Genomic DNA, 19,608 nt, shown 5'->3' on the forward strand with positions numbered 1-19,608 from the left:
AAAGCCGCCAGCAAGAACCTGCAAACTGGGGGATGAGGCTCTGCGTTCTGTCGTAGATCGCCGGTTCCATAAAGTCGTCGTCGTCGTCATCGACGGGCATCTCCAGCTCGGCCCCGCCCCCTTCCTGCCCCGGTCCCGTCACCAACCCCGCCGATTGGTTGCCGCCGGCCCCGACGGGCGAAGCCGCGTCGCCGCCGCTGGCCTGCGTCGTGACCCTGGCGACCACCCCGTAGGCGGTCCAGGTGAGGAGGGGCTCGTTCTTGCGAAGGCGCGGCTCGTCCGCCGATAGTTCCACTGGCTGCACAAAAGACAAAGATCTCCCATATAGCCTCCACAGACTTTTGGGACAAGTATTCTTAGGTTTTTTTTCGGTAAAGTCACGTAGGTAAAAAAAAATTAAATTTAAATTAATAAAAGTAAAAAAAATCACCACGACGTTTCGGAGGCAACACAAGCCTCCGTCTTCAGGTGGAACCGTCACAGCACGATAGCTGTATCAAGTAAGATACATTTGGGACAAGTGCTGTGAGCGAGTAGCACCTATGAAGACCGGCACAGTATCCAAGGTGGGAGGTGGGGCCAGCACTGCGCCCGACTGCGTTTGAGGCCGAGTCGACCTAGGGGAGACCCAGGACTGGTTCAAATAATCATCACTGGTGGTGATAGCCGTGAGTGGGAATCGAACTAAGATCACCGCGTTCGTAGCGCAGCGCGCTAACCGCTATACTACAACTCCTCAATGCGTACATACACATACACAAAGACAAAGATCCCCTGTATAGCTTAAACAGACTGTTGGGGCAGGTGCGGTTAGCAAGCACCTATGAAGGTCAATTGCAACGTCGTAATTTGAAACGTCGTGATTTGTTTCGATCGAAACGTCGTGATTTGTTTCATATTATTTTATTTCTAACTACGTGACTTTACCGAAAGAACCAACGAGTATAGGTACACATACATTTGAGGATTTACATTTGTTTGTCTGGAACGATCTGGGATTGCCATGGTTGCCAGAATAATATTTTATCACCATCTATATAAATAAAGACCTTAATCTGTATGTCTCAAAAACCTCGAGAGTACTTCCCGACGAGTTAGAAATAGAAATGTGGTACATAGGTAGCTTTTAGGACACAAACAACAGGAAAAATCTGAAAATCCGAGATATTTTATTTTAAGGTCCCCAAATCTCGGTATTAAGTGCTCCATAATAATTTGTGGAAAAATACACATTTTTTGAGTAGTTATTAGTGTCTGATCGTAGATACAAAATTGTTAAAAAAAATAATATATTTATTGAAAACTTTAGCCTGGCGAAGGACAGGCTTCATGAACTAGTGAGGCATAAATAAAAATCAAGATATGGCGATTATTGCGAAATCAGTTTCCCAAAATATCATCATTGTATTTCACGATTGTATTGTTTTTGTGTTCCGCTGTACTTCCAGTACATATAACGATCACTTACTAGGTTTTTTTAATTTCACTTAAACATAAGCTATTTAATCATTGACATTTTACAATCTATAATGCTTATAAATACACATACTGACAGTTCAGTTTAGATATCACTCGCCACTGGTGTAAGCCATGGCTGGAAATCGAGCATGGTGACCAGCTTGCAACAACAACTACGCCACCACTCCACCCCACTCCATGTGTGTGTATATGTGGTATTTCTTCAGATATTGCCACTTCCTCCCGAAGGCAAGAATACTCAATATTAAATTAGCCAGATAAGACCCTCACACATCTAAAACCTTCTTGAAAAGGAATCTTGAGAATAAATGTTTTTTTCGAAATAATGGCCATATTAATCATAAGTATTTAATTTGATAACATCTGACAATGGTAGTTGACTAATTATCCACCCTGTGTCTGGAAGCCTGAAGCTAAATATTTTAAGACCGGCATCCAAAACATGGCCGAAGAGCTCAAAAAAATATTTTTAGCTCAAGCAAAAGAAGGTTCTTCATGGACGTAACTTATTTTACAGTAAATAAATACGTGAAGGTGTCGCAAAAATAAACCCATCACATGCAGTAGCCAGCAGATGGCTCCGCTAACATGCCATAATTTAAAATGTTTTACCAACGCGCCGTTGCACTCAACGATGCCAGCCTGAAACCGAAGATTTTTCTCTTATCCGAGATGCTGTGAACCAAGGCCTTGTCACACGTGCGGATGGGCAACTTTTTCAAGCGCACGTTCGGACGTAGTACAGGATTTGGCTGAAAAGCTCGCAAGCCACTCGGCGACATCACACGAAGTAATCAATCCCTCGTCTTACGCAAATTCAATCGGAGGTGTAACTGGTAGACTTGATATCAATGACATGTGATTTAACGCAGCACAGCAATGCGATTGCTTGCCAAGGACTTGGTTTAGTGACGCTTGCTCATCTGCAATACGCTCTAATTCAGGCCACGAATGTCTGGATTCCCAGAAGATTTAAGCGAGCTTATAACTCGTAAGCCACATGGGTTCAAGTCTCCTGGAGTATTAAAAAGTATGTATGTATGTAGAACTTATTTCGCACCGTATGTAGCCACCCGTGTTAATCGGAGCTGTCACACACTGCTTGAAATGAACCGTGAGATACCTCGGCAACTAGACGCATGGAGAGGTGCATGTTTTAAATGACACTGAAACGAGGAGCACGTGGATTAGAGAGCGTGCAGAAGTTAGAGAGAACGTGTTTACTGTTAAGAAAAGTGGACTTGGGCAGGACATGGTGCTGGAAGGGATGAAGGTGTTTGGTCGAGACGAACAGCCGAGAGGACGCCAACCTCAGAGATGGAGCGATAATATCAGCTCGTGGCACAGATGCCAGACGGATTGTCGTATAAAAGGACCGTGAGAGATAATAACAGATTGGGGAGGCCTTTAATCAGGAGTGAATTGAGCATGGCTGAAGATGATGAATTAAATACATGCTATAATGGGTCACTCCTTACGTGATACATTTTAATATATGCATTTCCTGTATTAATTTGAAGACCCATTTCTTTAATTTGGCCATTCTTACAATAGTATACGTAAAGGCCAAATATTCCTCTTTACTTTAATCATCCATATGTTACACTTCATAGTTGAAGTCCTCTTCGGATTTTAAACTGATCTGTCAAGATTAACACGGTGATGGATTAGCTCGATTGTAAATTGCATTTTTGCATCGGTACCTTTCATTTTAAAAACCTCATTTATTCTTGAATGAACGAATGCGCTCCGAGATTCTGTGCCAGAGGGAAGATCCAATATGATGGTAACCTTTACAAGTCAATTACTGCTGATGACGACGACATATAAAATGTATGTAAAACGGTAAAAGGGTAAAGGTGCAGCCCTGCAATTGCTTGCTCGCGCCACTGCTGGCGGATTGGCCTCCACTGCAGGGAGCTCTCCAGACAGCCCCTCTTCGTGGGTATTCATGGCCTACTCTTCCAAGCTGGCCATACGTTTTGAAAAAGAAAAAAAAACACACGAGGACCCACGGGTTATCCCAAAACACGTGACCTGCCGATTGAACGATTGCGGTGAACCCAAATAAACTGGAGGGTGAACAGAGATGGGGAGGGGGGGGGGGAGGGTTATTTAAGAATCAGAATATTTATTTATACTGCAGGAGGAATCTAATGAACCATAAAGCTCTTTTCCACAGATGTCCAGTCGGGGTGGGTTAGAACGTTACAACAACAAACAACAGAAAAACTGCATCGCAGTGCAAAGCATAGGAAAGGTAGAGAGAAAAAACTGGCCCTCCTGTTTTAACCTGCCGCACTGAGAGACCAAATCGAAGCTGTGACCTCTGGGCTTCAAGTACAGCGTGCAGACCGTTGCAACGGTGGCAGCATCACCCCCGTGCATGTATTTATGTATTCGGGTGAAATGTACACAGGGGCAAACGGGGCGTACCGGTGGAGGTGTGGCAGCAGCATCAGCTCCCCGAGTTTCCACCACGGTCGTCTCCTGTTCATCCACGAGCAGCTCGGGCCCCAGTGGATCAGGCTTCATCGCACACGACACACAACGACAATAAGACGTCGCCCCATTTACTCTGGTAAGACCGTTGGCGCCAGCACTGTTAGCGAGCACCTGTTACGCACAAGCACACCAGCGTTACGTAGGTGCGGACCACTTCCACGTCCTCACTGTTGATGACGCACCGTACCAGGTGTACATGTGCCGCCCCCTGACAATCCACTGCTGGATGAGGGTCTACCTGAATCGTGGGGGTTTTTTGACCATATTTCACCGCGTTGGTCAATGCTGTTTGGTAACAGTGGAGATACTGCTCACCAGTGATTCTCAGTCACAGCCTGGAATCAAACTGGGGTCGATTCCTGGCTGTGCATTGATGTGGGAACATAGGAAAAGTATGACAACAGATTGTGATTCAGTGTCCTCTGCCACACATCACACAACACCTATATAACACCTTATATGGATAGTGGTCACCAATCCAAACTCTATCCAGGCTCAGGCCTGAATGGCTTCCAAATTCTAGTCGCATTGGTCACAGGAATGTAAAATGCACAACGGCGAAACGCAAATTGGATTCATTGCTCGTTTAACGCGACGTCTGCGACTCGGGATCGAAGCAGGTCTGCCGGAATATACTACGATACTATTATTTAATTTTACCAGGTAAGGCCCACTGAGCTACATTTCTCTTGTTCAGAAGTGACCTGGCACCAAAGTAAAGCTCAAACGAAGTGGCTTATCACGTGGAAATGGAGAGCAGCCAAAAACTCTTAAACGCATGTAGCTAAATGTGGAGGGAAAAAAACGAAAAATCCACGCGACCACTGGGAGGACCATGCAAACTCCATATATATAGGCATCAAAGGTAGGAATTGAATTCACGACCTCCTGTATCCCCGGTGAGGTAGTCAACATCTCGTTGGCGTGGCGCCTAGCGGAGGTGTGCTAATCGCTCAGCGCCCACTTATAAACGAATCCCGGCTTTGCCCCCTCAACGTAAAACACACGCAGAGTGACACCTATTCAATGCGTTAATTATGGGCAATATGTCATTCACACGGGAATACGTCGTTTACTGGGTGGAATTATCTCGACGTTCATCAACCCGAAGGTCAAATACGAGACCGTGAATCATAATATAAATAATAAAGCTGCGGCTCATGTCTATGTGCCTCACAATTCCCCACTAAGCAATGAAGAGTTCATCTTAGAATTCCCTGTGCACTGCCATTTCAAATATCCGATAAAGTCAATATACGATTACAATACACAAGTCATGTGGCAGTCCATTCAGCTGAATGTTAATGGAAAGCAGATTAGTTCCATTATTTTGGATGCCATTTCGGTTCAGTGGATATGAAAAGTATTTCGTGCAGAAGACTACGCGCTTTACAACCCCAGCATGTCTGTACAATGTTGTATGAAGTGTCATTTACCATACGTAGAGTTCAGTATATTAATTACTTATTACTCATTTACAGCCCCTTAGTAAAACCACTGCTGGGTTCAAGACCTCCCCAGATCTAGTCTGTCTTGGGGGTTCTAATTCTAGATTTGAAGTTTTCGTGACTGCAAGGATCCATACTCTTTGGTTCTTTCGGTAAAGTCACGTAGGTGAAAATAAAATAAAAATTAACTAAATCACGACCTTTCGGAGGCAACACAAGCTTCCGTCATCAGGTGAAACGTCATGATTTAGTTATTTTAAATTTATTTTCACCTTTTCTTAGGTTTTTTTCGGTAAAGTCACGTAGGTAAAACATTTTTTGAAAATTAATAAAAGCTATCGTGCTGTGACTGTTCCACCTGAAGACGGAGGCTTGTGTTGCTTCCGAAACGTTGTAATTTTTATTTTATTTTACTTTTATTAATTTTTAAAAAAAATTCACCTATGTGACTTTACCGAAAAAACCTAAGAATATGAATGCTTGCAGTCACGAAAGCTTCAAATCTAGAATTATTTTCACCTACGTGGCTTTACCGAAAGAACCAAAGAGTCGTGGGGGTTGCTTGGCCATACTTGACCACGCTCGTCAGCACACGCGAGTTAAGGAGGGTGGGGGGCCCACGACTGGTTCAGATATCACTCGCCATGGCCAGGAATCAAACTCACGTTGCCAAGCTCATCGTATAGTGTGCAAAGTGCGGCCCCCCCTCTACTCCACTGCTCTAATTTAACAAACAAAATGGATTTTCCAATCTCTATGACATTGGAAAGTCCCACCGATGGTGGTTGGCTCAATAAATAAACGTCTTATTTTATCATCAAATAAACCGGTGTCGTGAATACGGCCTCATAAACAGAAACAAATAAGCCAAATGTTGAAGATGGTTACCCATCTTCAGAGCAAGAGATGGCAGCTCGTTTGCCTGTCTTACAGATGGAGAATGCACCTCACAGAGCGATGCATTGAAACAACCCAGAGATTTTGATAAGAGTCGATACGGATAAATTTACATTGAATGATAAAAAAGGATTTACCCTCTTGTGGCTTAAATACAGGTGTTAAGTGTGCGACCGTGTCCACCAATTCGGTGGAACGATGAAAACCACTCGAATGCAAGGAGTTAAACAAATTGTGGCACCGTAGGTCTGTGAGAGATGGCAATGGGCTTGAGTAGGCATCAATCTATACCGAACCGAACAAAAATAATATGCAGGGCCTACCTTGGCTCCTCCCACCCTCAACCAGTATATATACAAGGACTGTTTTCTTGGAATTTCTCTCACTTGATACAGCTATCGTGCTGTGACGGTTCCACCTGAAGACAGAAGCTTGTGTTGCCTCCGAAACGTCGTGATTTTTATTCAATTTTTATTTTACTTTTATTAATTTAAATTTTTTACCTACGTGACTTTACCGAAAAAACCTAAGAATATCTATCTATAATTTTATAGAGCAAGCAGATGAGCAGCAAGGCCTGGCGCACACGATGGCTTTTCATGTGATGCCACTGAACATGTTGCAATGGCTCCACTGGCTCTAAGAGCGGATGGATTGGGTTAGGGTATTTAATTGGTGAATCCAAAAGTCTGTGATTTCCAGCTGTATGACCGTTTTGAATGCGCTCTTTGCAGGCAAGGCCAGAGCTTGAAAACACTAATTGCGCCTGGTGGAACGAGTTAATAAATATATAAATCTAAATCAATAGTCCTGGCTAAAGGAAATTGATTGCATCATTTGTCAGGCCAAGGTGGTCTTAACGTGCTATATTAGATTAGTGGCAACTTATTTAGTTTTGTCCAGAAGAACGTAAATTGTATTACTGCTATTATTATATTCTCTAACTGTTTTTGTGCTTTTTCTCCCAGATACATTACAAACGTTCAATCAGCATCAGGAGAAATTTATATTTGGCTGATGTGTAACCCTTTCCTGTACTTTGCACTCCTGTCAAGTTTTTGTATTGTTTGTTGCTGTAACGTTCTTACTCGCCCCGACTGGACATCTGTGAAAAAGAGCTTCATGGCTCATCTGATTCCTCCAGTATACCTACTATAATCACCCAGGACTGTCCTTAACGCGCGTGACGTCACTCCACATCGACAAGCCCCCCTCATTAATAATCATGAGCAGTTGACGTCCTCCAAATGGACACCCTCCGACCCCTCCTCATTAATAATCATGAGCGGGTGATGTCACTCAACATTGAACAGCCCCCCTCATTAAAAATCATGAGCCCCCCCCCCCCCCCATTATTATTACCTACTACAATGAGCCAAGAATTCCTGTGTGCATCGCTTGTGATGTCACTCCACGTCGACCAGCCCCCCTCAATAAAGATTAACAGGTTACGTCCTCCACATGGACCCCCCCCCTCCTCATTACTAATCATAAGCAGGTGACGTCACTCCACATCGAACAGCCCCCCTCAGTAATAATCATTATAAGGTGACGTCCTCCAAATGGACACGCCCCCCCCCCCCCCCATTCATAATAATTAGTGGCTGACGTCACTCCACATGGGGGGCCGAGGCGCCTCCTCCCCCTCCTCGGCGTCAACTCACAACCCTCACTACAAAGGCAGAACCCTCACGTCACGCGATCTCCGTAACGCTGTTGTTGAGACATCTAAGTAAAAAGGACGTCATGATGAACAAGGGATTATAACCTTAAAATGAAATAAGTCTGTGTCACCGCGCCCTTACAAATTGCACAAGAATGGATGCAATGAATATCACGTGGCGGTCTGCTATTTATTTGCAAGTTTTAGATTTACTGCAATACACCCGTCCTTGGACGGGCAAAAGACTAGTTAATACATATTCTGATTCTGATACGCTTTAAATGCCCTGGAAAGATTGTTCGTCACATGGCAGGTCGTCATCCAGCAGTGTGAATAAATAGAACGGTACAATATCGCGTCGTGCATACCATCATATAGTATAATATTATACAATCGTAAATGTATTGTTTATAGGACAGTATTTTTGTCATAGGGGTTTGCTTGTGCACATTGGTGAAGGTTGTGCCCAGCATCAGTTTAGATTACACTCGCAACTGATGTTGGCCGTGGCAGGCAATTGAACTCAAGTCGCCCGATATAATTTACATAAATCGTAATTGATCCTCACACGTGTCGTTCGATGTACATACGTCCAGTGTGAGAATCCATTTAAAGTCACTATTCTGCACTGCTGCATCGCGGGGTGGCGAGAGACGGCGGCGACTTGGGTAGCCCCTCATCCAGCAGTGAATTGACCATGGTTGAATACAAATCTGCACATCGCCACACACCTTCAACCGTAGGCTCTTCGGTACGAGTGGCACACCGGTGAAATAATCAGCTTCCAAGCCACAATCCTGTGAGGACGAGGCATGGTTATAATCTGTGGCCTCGCGGTTCAAGAGTGGCGCCACCCGTTTAATGCCTAAGAAGCTTTCACGGCACGCATCACTCGGTGCTACGGGGCCTCCCGCTGACGCGCACTGTAACGATGACGCGTGTCGGGCGGCTATTCCCATAGATGCACACGTAGTAACGGATGTGAATCATTTGCGCGATTGACAGGAACGGCTGGATTTAGCTGCATCGTGCCTGCAGGAGGTCCAGTGAGGTTTTTATGTTGGATCGACCTATCGATGCACTGGTTTTAGATTAATTGATTTTTATTTATCTCCCACTGATAGCGTATTCTCCAGATTAGAGGAGACATTTTGTGTCACCTGTATTTTAAAGCAAAGTTTGGGGGTTGGTCTTATATACTGTTAGGTACGTGTTGTATATGCGAGACCAGATTTGTATATCCTTTTGACATTGGGCATCATTTTGGGGTGCGTGTTATTTTCCGGAGAGTCTTATAATCCGGAAAATATTTAATATGTTATCCAGCAAGGTGGTGCTGTGGTTAGATGTCTCGACTAACAATGAGAGTTTTAAGTTTCAAGTTCAAGTTTACATATTTAAATCAACATACTAGGATAGTCTAATTTGCAAGAGTGACTTGGGGCATGTCTGCCAGTAGGGGGGCGATAATTGCGACGTATCATCGTCCCACAAATGGGTACTTTGTGGGTAAATTAGACTAGGACACCGATACACAATGGCCTACTCTTGCGAATGACTTAACGGAGTCTTTAACGTCCACTGTGCAGCAGCATACTATTAAGGTGATTACACACGCAGTAATAATCAGGGCGGCCGCAGGAATTTAACCGTGAACCTCTACAACAGGGGGCCAATGCGCTACTGCTAGGCCATGTCACCCCGTCCCACTCCACGCCAGTCAGGGGTTGACTCAACCTATCATCCCTCCAGCATCACTCAAATAGATACCACTTGGTGGAAAGTTAGCAGTAGTTGTCATAAGAACAAAATCGTCTCCAACCATGGGAATGTTAAAACGTCCACAAATAGTTATTCTGCCTTCCGTGGAGAAGTGGCCCTGTGAAGAGTATTGAGCCATCAAGGCTGAGATCCTTGGTTTGCATCGAAGTTACACAGCCACACATGATGGAACTAAGCTTTCAAGTGCAGCAGTGAGAAAACCCTGAGCCTATCCATCAATGACTGTACACACAAAGAACCCGCAATAAAAGTGAGTTATTCACTTAATTTGGCATATTCCACCGACAACAATTTAGAATGTAGGTTTGATTGACATACATCAATCTTTAAAAGGTTTATAAATGGTGTGCCCGTTTTTAGAGCTGCAATTGGACGTGTCTCATGCCAAGATGCCAAAAGCACAATTCGAATTAAATAATAAAAAAGCTAAAAGTAGAGATTAGCACAGCCATACTACTTGTTTGGCCAAGGGAATATGTTGATTAGGACTTTAATATAACAAATAACATACTATAGGGGGAGTGGTGGTGCAGCGATTAACACACCGTACTATGCACTGGGTAATTCACATTCGATATCCGGCCACGGCTAACGTTGGTAACGAGTGACATCCAAACTGGTCCATGTCTTCACCAACCTGCACTGACCATTGAGTCAAGTTTATTTGTTTAAACCAGGGTAAAGAACTCAAGCGACAGAGATAGTCAACTTCTTGGTTCTTTCGGTAAAGTCACGTAGAAGGGAAGTAATAAAATAATAAAAATAAAACATAATAAAATAATTCTCACGACGTTTCGGCCACAACGCAAGCAGCCGTCCTCAGGTGAAAAATGAAACACCACCAAGCTTGGGGCGTATATTTCAGCTGGGTTGGAGGGGTGGAAGAAGAGTGCCTTGACAAAATAATTTGCATATCAAGAGGAATTTAGCATATTTATGGGAGATGAATCCTTGCAGTCACGAAAGCTTTAAATTAAAGATAGTAAAATTTTCGTATGTGTGTTGAACTTCGATTTAAAGCTTTCGTGACTGCAGGGATTCATCTTCTTGGTTCTTTCGGTAAAGTCACGTAGAAGGGAAGTAATACAATAATAAAAATAAAACATAATAAAATAATAAAAAATTGTATTACTTCCCTTCTACGTGACTTTACCGAAAGAACCAAGAAGATGTGTTTGAACTTGTTTCACACCATATGTAGCCAACTGAAAATCGGAGGTGCGGGCAATTTTCACGAGCGACTTGAGCTGAAGTGTGGTCAAACGAGCAGTGGAATAGCCCAGTGACTTTCCTGCTGCTATTCATGAAACTCGGGGAGAAGCGGTACACAGAGGTCATCTGGATCAACTCAACGGACCAGCAGATATATCCAAACGAAATTGCAGACTGTGCAGCCCATGATTCATGGCCTTAGACGGAGCTGGCTCATCGCAATTTAACATTTGACCCTTTCTTAGAAAGCTGGCCCTGTGATGCACTACACAAACCCCAGCGAATGCCGTTTCATGTAAGCCTGCATTAATGCACCCTTTGTATTCTTTCCAGCCACCTGCACTGTCATCGAGCTCAGGGTTGCCAATTGCAAAGCGCACCGCTATGGCAACAATTTGGATTCACAAAGTCGAAATGGAGCAACATCTCAAGATGCTGCACTTAACATTGGAACCTGGGCAAAGAATGACGCTGTCTTTGGTTTTATTTAAAACTATTTGCGTGTCTCCGGGTCAAAATATATTAAGTATATTGTAATCACAGTTCTGTTTCACAGTTAAATCACGACCATTAAAAATGGCACAATCGGTCATTAAAATACATCCAACTCTTTTGGAAGCATTGGATTTAGACGAAGAATGTCAATGGGATATTTGCAATTTCTCTATGGTGTGTTGGAAAGGCGTGTTGACTATTCTCGGTCAATATCGGCATTGGAGAACCTAAGGTGACCGTGCGGTGTTGGCCACCACCATCCCCTCTCCTGTACAATTTGTGGGGTCTTAAACCTTTCCCGTTGCGATGACGTTGGTGTACATCATCGCAACCGGATCGGAAGTAAAAGGCCATGCGGCGGGACATATGTGGCATAGTTTGGAGCCAGCTGTCGTAGAGCGCGATCGTGTCGCTGCGGTTGTCACTAATCTGGCTGTCGCCTGATGAAGCTAGCTGTAATTACTGGCGAAACGTCGTACTCAGATTGTAAATGTTGTGGCTTGGCTCTCCAACTTACCGGTGTGCTGTACTAGTGACGAATTGGGTACGTTCTGTTTACGTGACAAACCTAACTAATTGGCTGCGTCGGCTGGTGGCGGGTTTAACGACACATTCATATATTAACGCGATCTAACCCAAAAAAACCTGTATTATGTACAATGTCTTTAAAAACAGCGACGCTACACCTCTCTAAATAAAATCAAACGCTAACCGCTTGCACGTTCAGAAATTCAGCGGTGAACGGGACACCCACCCTGCAACGTGCAGACGTCTTGGAACGGGGAAACGGGTTAACGACGAGATGTTCAACTAATCACAATTTCCCCGGCACACTCTGCAGGCTAAAAGGAAGACGGCGCTTGGCTTTGGGCACGAGTGCATTTACAAACAGTTAAAAATAAACGAAAGAAAATGATTAAGGAGCTGGTTAGTCACGTTTGAAACGTGTAAAGTGGCTGCCCCCCCCCCCCCCCCAAGCGGTACGTGCAGATGAGATGGTGGGGGAAAGAAAAAAACTAAACAAAAAGGATGTTTCCTCTCCTCAATTGCGGCGCTTGCCATCTTTTTGTAATTACACACGTGGGCTTAGCTCATTAGGCCTAAATCATTAGTCTTGGGCTTCAGTCATTATTAACTCTGACTGCCCGAAGCTAGAGAAGCGCCGAGTGCCGAGTGGAATAAAGTATATTTAATTTTGCCCTGCCGTAATTACAGACAATGTGTCGGCAAAGGCACAGGGAGAGGGTGGGGGGGGTCTGATTTTCTCCAGGCGATTGTACGCCACGCTGAGACGATATTAAAGCTGGAACTCAACGGGTGGAATTGCGAACGTCCCCGCTCTCCTGTTCAGCCCCTTAACCCGCACTCGATTTGCATACAAAACCCATTTGGCCGGGGCAGGCCGTACACAGATTAACAAGAACAGTCTGCACTGAATATCCGTTGTTGTGCTTCGTTGTGTATGATGATTTTATTGTTTTTCCACGCAACTTTTGGTGCTTGGTTTTTCAGTGACAGTGGAACACGAGATGAGCAGCGATCCACGAAATGGACTTTACAGAATGCACTGCAAGATTATTATTGTAGTTTTCTTATTATTATAGTTCAGTAGCCTATGACAAAATCACCCAGAATCCACCCGATCTGAAGCTGAGCGGAGTTGAGCCTTGTTAGCGCGCTTGGCTGGGTGACCACTAACGCATGCCAGGTTGTCGTTAAGCGTCCGTGGCGCTGTGCTACATTCTGGGCAGCAGAAATCGACCAACGTATTTGTGCTTCGATACTCTCCCACGTCTGAGCTTTCCCGCATCCACTGATTAACAGAGACCAGAGCGGCGAAGTATTTTAAAGTAACCCCCACGATCCAAATGACTTGGGGAGGGCCTCATACAGCAGTGGACTCACCAAAAAAACCTTTACATATCCAATATAGCGGTGGTGTTTAAAGCAATAGTTTTCGCGACGGCACATTTTCAAAGCATGGCCGGGATCCACTGAACCCATCATCCGTCTTGGGTCAGCTACAGGAGTACCAGCTGGTGAGACTGCAAGACTTGGGGGGCAAGTCACCAATTGTACATTACAGAAATAACGATTCCCTGAACATTCATCATCATTAGTCATGGTCTGAATAATGCCAGAAGAACACCTCCTCGGGCTGTCACCATCTTTCATCACAAAGTGCTTGCCACAAATGAGAGCCACAATCTCGGCAAGGAGCATCAACCATCACGCAAACGCCGGTCATCCTAACAGCAGCGGCTTTTGGCTGGCCATCGAACAAAGACGGGCACTGCATCGCGCACTTTCAGACACGCTTCTGCTGCAGTCTGGAAAGTTCTTCCTTCCGATATTAGGAAGCCACTGGAGCTATGCACTTTTCAATCTAAATTAAAAACTCATTTCTTGAGAGCTGCGTTTGTGTTTCGTTTGTTGTCGAACCACTTCCAACAGCGATTAGCACGGTTGGCGACGTACGGTGCGAAAGACGTTCAACATGCATACATCTGTTACCGTCTTGCAATGTCTCAATCCAACCCACTCCTGATCCCGCTGGTGCACATGTGCCCACTATTTTTATATTAATTAGAAAGACGGGTCACTGACAAAGGAAACGGAGTTAAAGCTGGAAAATGGACAGAGAAGTGTGGAGAGGCGCATGCTTGGGATTGCACTCAGCAACAGTAAAAGGACCACATGGATTAGGAAACAAAAAACATATTGGAGAATACAGCTGAGACAACAGCATATCGACAGTTAAGAAAAGTAAGTGGGCTTGGGCAGGACACACCAATGGTCACGACAAATTACGGAGTGGATGGATAATGTCCAAGAGGGCATATCCACTGTGGAGGAGGTGCAAAGAAATCATCTTGTGTGCCGGTACGAGACGGATTGTGACATCGCAGGTCCATGGGAGATGGTGAAGACTTCAATCTGGCAGTAGATCGACGATGGATAACTACAATGACTTATTCAAGTCGGCCAATGACTGATTAGTAAATCTCTGGAGTTACGCGCTTTTAAATCTAGATTGAAAACTAATTTCTTTAGAACTGCGATTTTATGTTTAGTTTGTTGTCCTTTCACCTTTCACCGCAACCTCCGCTTAGCATGGTTGGCTACGTACGGTGTGAAAGTAGTTCAACATACAGCACATACTAAGGAACAACAAATTGGCCCTTACCTCGGTGTTGAGCGCGAGCTGGCTCTGCGGAGCGTCTGATTCGTAACTCCGGAGCAAGGCCATCGCTTCCTCCTCCGTAATTTGTCCTGCAGATGATGACATATACTCGTTTAAAATAAAACAGCACAACCAAATTATTTGTTGTACAAATACAGCTAAATAGTGACAGCTAAACACCATAACTGCATTGGCCAAGTCAGAACTTCTGAGAGCAGTGTGGGCTCATGCAGGAAATGAAAGGTAACCCGTGAATTACATTTCCAGTCATTAAATAAAAAAATGATTTCTGACCACTATTTACAAAACGATGAGAAGCTCGTCAGACTGAAAGCTGTGCACTTGTTTCAGCCTGCGCGATGTCATAGCGCCATGTGACCTCTGGTCCACACAATACGGGGCAGCCCTTTCCCACCCGCCCTGCCGCCTACACCAATGTTTGTCCCAGTAAAACGCACATTTTTTTTAACTCGTACAGCTAGAATGGAGCCAAATTGAGTGCGGAACCAAATTAAACGCAACGGATTGTGTTTTTGCAGTCAATGATGACCAGTCTGAGACCGCTAACTCAATAACACTTTAGAGCTTGGTTTAATCACAGGTGGCCGTGGATGGCTTCGAACCCAGGATTGTTCGCGGTTGCAGCCCAGCGCTCTCTTCACCTCCGAGCCACCCAGGCAACTCCAAACGCTGCACTCTCACATTTATGTCTACCGTGTCTCCCAGCTGTGAGGCGTGCACACCCTCCTGATGGCGGCGCGGGTTGCCCCAATAAAAGCAAGTGGGGAGGTCAATGTGCATCGTTGCAGGTATTTACGGTGTGCTCTTAAAGCCAGGAAACACTGCTCACCCACGGAGGATTGGTCGCCTGTGTGCGTTCCCCGCTTAGCGGGAGAGGTGGCGACGGGCGCGGCGGATGTCGGGGATGTTCGTGTGACTCTTGCGTCACGCTCGCTCGCGCGACTCTTCACCAGAGACAGGCATACTGTGCGTCCCGTGGAGCAAAGAAGACCAAGGGCATCCGTGTTGCTCAGCGCCCCGATGAATATGCCGTCCACCTGGCCGCACACCACATATTATTTTTGGACCGTTTCCACGCAAGTGCCGTTTCCGAGTGGTCGGTTCAACAAGTTCGGCAAGCTCGCAGACAAAATGTCAAGATCATCGTAATAGGAAATGTGCTAGGCCTACGATTGAATCCCCCAAAATGCACCCCGTCTCATCAGATCTCAGAAGCTGAGCAGGTTTGAGCCTGGATAGCGCCTGGATTGGAGACCGCCACGCAGTAAACGGGTTGATAGAGGCGGCTGCAGAGATAACATGTGGGCAGCAAAAGGGCAGTGCTGCCAAATCTGTTCATGGCCTGTACTTCTAAGTGCCCATGTCCATTCTCCCCCACCGCCTTCACCAGCTCGCACCGACCACTTATTCCCGTCCCTCCCCTGCCCTTTCGTAACCCCTACGCACCCTCTATCACGGTCCTTGCATGCCGTTCCCGTCTAAATCATTAATTTATTATACCGTTTTTTTGTTACTATGTTAAGCACCTCGAACAAAGGTGCTGTATAAATATTAAATAAGTGTGGGGAGGTATGGCCACAACCCCCATGACCAGCAAGGTGTGGGGATGATGCCGTGCGGATCATGGAGCTTATTTGGTCAATCCACTACTAGATGAAGAGGAGGGGGGTGGGGGTGGCGGGATTGGTTCCGATATATAAGTATTGTTCTAAATTAAATGTCAACACTGCCCGAGGCAAAACCACCCATCAAGTTATACAGCAGAAATTCTACTTAATATATTACATTATATAAATAGTATTTATCGGTACGATCATAAATAGATCTCTAACGCCGCTTGAATTTTTTACTTCCTGTTGACAATGTAAGACATTAAATCGGGAATTATAACTTGACAAAACCAAGAATGAAAACCTTTCATCATGTCCATCACTAAGGATGGAACAAATCATCAATTCACATACATTCTTATGCTCAACATACATGCATTGAATTGTCTGTCTGTCCAAGAATGTCGCATTTTCAATTCATACAAAGGATACACAAATTAAATACAAATTATTATTTGAGCTAACAATAAAATAAGCGAATGTTACGACTCTACATGTGTCCCTCCATAAACAATAAAAGTTATTTTCTTACAGACCTCATCAGACACACACGCCCTTCTGGGAGTGCATCATTTCAGCAGCATCTGTTCACTCACAAGTTTTGGGCTAGTTGACACTCAGTAATAACTCGCCACTGAATATTCTCCACAACGACGTGAGTGGCTATTTCGAGAGGAACGTGACAGAGCAAACAAGACTAAGCCTACGAGACGGACAATTCAAATGAGACACTACGAACAAGACAACAACAAAAAATCCATTCTTATACTGCATCGTAACACTTCACCGAGTCGCCAGGGGGGCCTCAAATACACCACGCTCTTCTCCCCTCGCATCAACCCAAACAGATCGCAAACGCAAGCTGCCGCGGAAACCCTCACATTGAGCAGAGGGTCACGGCAGTGCAAACCTTGTCTCAATGCACAGTGCAATAAACAAGGCAGATCAGCCACACACACACAAGCCAGTGCAAAGCGTAAACACCATATGCCCTGCTTCGCGTGGACCTGTCTCTGGGGCAGCTTCACATGCAGTGTTATACTCCGCAGGCTAAACCCATCTGGCCGTGCGGAGCACAGCGGCGAATATTGCGCGCACACAGCACATGTGCCGAGCGTCAGCGCGCAGGGGTAAGGTTTCTTACACTCCAGTCCTCGCAGCCCCTTACACAGACGGCCCTGCATTTTTACACATTTACCGGTGATCTCCGTTCCAAATGTAAATTAAGTCCGTTACTTGCTGCACGCGCTGCATCATTGCTGAGCAATAGCGTCGTGTGTTGTGGACAGTGCCAATTCTAATTAAGGGCAATTGCCAAAAACATTACCAATAATAAACGTTTTCCTTTAGCTGCAAAATAAAGCTATCACATTCAAATCGATTTTGCACTCTATTTGGCTCATCATTTCCAGCTCCGAATATGAGAAATATCAGTTCAACTTCTACACGACGAACATTCATATTTAGCAGACTGTGCGAAAAGGAAAGAATGCTCTCGATTGTGGATAAACAAAAAAAGTAACAGAAAAGGCAATCAAGACAGGTTCTGCCATATCTCATTCTGTGGGCCGTTCTCTACCACGCAGGGTGGCACGGTTTTGCGAGCGCTCCGAACAGATCCTTCATCTCATGAGCCGACGCCGATGGCGCACAGGGAACAAACTTTTAGAGAAGACGAAACAAGGAGAAAGTAAAAATCTGAAACGAGAAGTTAAGCGGTCGTGTGCACTCAAGAATAATACGTTTTAGAGAAGAACAAAGTTCCCGTTACCCAAGGCACGAGTATAAAAACAGAAATGTAAGACAATCACGTGACTGATCGAAAGTAGTGAGCGGCAGGCTATTAAGGGAATGCAGCGATGCAGATTCACAAATTACCTCACAGGACACATGCCCAGATTTCTGGCGTGCGATATTTTAATTACTTACGATTCGTGAGAATGTTATGGACATGATAACCGAACATAAAGTGTAGCCTAAAAATCTACAGGCGAGACAGAATGCACAATAATAGCAACGAGATGACACAGTTTGGTCCAAAGCGAGAAACAATTCACGAATTCAAACCAAAATTGTGGCAATTCATTGCAATTGCTGCGGTTGTGATGAATCAATGCTGAGTGCCCGCTGATTACAAATGAGGAGCAGAAATATATAAAACACCAACTTTCCTTTATAAATCAATATTACTGCTGAAATAAGTTGCTCTTATAAACGTACTTCCGCAAGCAATATCTTACCACTTTAAACCCTAATGCATCGTGTTCTACGCGGTGACCTGCTATGATGTATATCACTTCCATGACATGATACGAAATATTTTCAGTACAGTAGAACACCCCTCTTAACGACGGTAATTGGTTCCAAAAAACTGGTCGTCAAGTGATTTGGTCGTTGAGTATAGGAAATGCACGTTAAAGGCTTAATTAGTTCCGATAGCATTGAAAGTTACCCTTTTTCACCCAAAAAACGTACTTTAGAATATTTAATGGCCATAAATACAAAAAGATACGAACAACTTTGACTTAAAACTTTCGTGACTGCAGGAATTCATATTCTTGGTTCTTTTCGTTAAAATCACGTAGAGCGTACGACACACACATTGGCATTTTACGCAATCGATCCGAGCCGAAAATCAATTATTAAAACATTGGTCGCAAAAGCCTACATACGTGTTACATTCTCTTCACTCGGCTTTGGTCTTTTCCCGCTGCGATTCCCCAGTGGAAATCGTTATGGGGTTGTCGACACTCACCGCCACGATTTGATCGTCCACGCCGATCCGCCCGTCTCTTTCGGCCAGGCTGCCGGGTACCATGCTTCTCACGACAATCCCTGCGGAAAATAACAGCGGCCACAAACGGCGTACTTAATTTAGCTACATTTGTTTTATATATATATATAAATAATGGTGCACCCACGTTTGAGGCACAGCTGCAACCTCGGCTGTAATGTTTTTTTGGTTATCTGACAACGGTTCAAACATGGAAGCGTTTGCAACCACATTAAGGAAGCTAAACGTTACAAATTTTTTTTTTTAAAAGCCACCACTACGGCCAGAGAGGGAAGTCACGGCATGCATGTGCCTCGCACGGTTATTTTTGTTCACTGGTGGCAGCACAAATAGTATTTAATCATTTAAGTTCTTTAATTTAACGCCGGACTGCCCTTGCTCTACACAGCGGAGGGTTTAATTTGCTTGATTTGGACTGGGATATTTTTATATATATAAATGTTTTTTTGTCATTAAAGAACCCATGATTCAAAGTTAAGACTTCAAGAGGGAGGAAAAAAAACAGCATACAACAAATT

At 44.6% G+C, this 19,608-nt stretch overlaps 1 protein-coding gene across 3 annotated transcripts in view; it reads right to left on the reverse strand.

Annotated features, from left to right (window-relative positions):
- LOC144726670 (multiple PDZ domain protein-like) overlaps nt 1-19,608 on the reverse strand; it is a 166,489-nt gene that overhangs the window by 124,944 nt on the left and 21,937 nt on the right. For all 3 annotated transcript variants that reach the window (XM_078605433.1, XM_078605434.1, XM_078605432.1), the window contains exons 11-15: nt 19,052-19,131; nt 15,516-15,723; nt 14,669-14,754; nt 3,916-4,008; nt 19-298 (exon numbers count right to left, since the gene is read on the reverse strand). In XM_078605433.1, the coding sequence (XP_078461559.1) occupies nt 19-298; nt 3,916-4,008; nt 14,669-14,754; nt 15,516-15,723; nt 19,052-19,131 (747 nt within the window). The remainder of the gene's footprint in view (nt 1-18; nt 299-3,915; nt 4,009-14,668; nt 14,755-15,515; nt 15,724-19,051; nt 19,132-19,608) is intronic.

The sequence above is a fragment of the Lampetra planeri genome, chromosome 24, assembly GCF_965212315.1.
Source record: "Lampetra planeri chromosome 24, kcLamPlan1.2.h2, whole genome shotgun sequence".
NCBI lineage: Eukaryota > Metazoa > Chordata > Hyperoartia > Petromyzontiformes > Petromyzontidae > Lampetra > Lampetra planeri.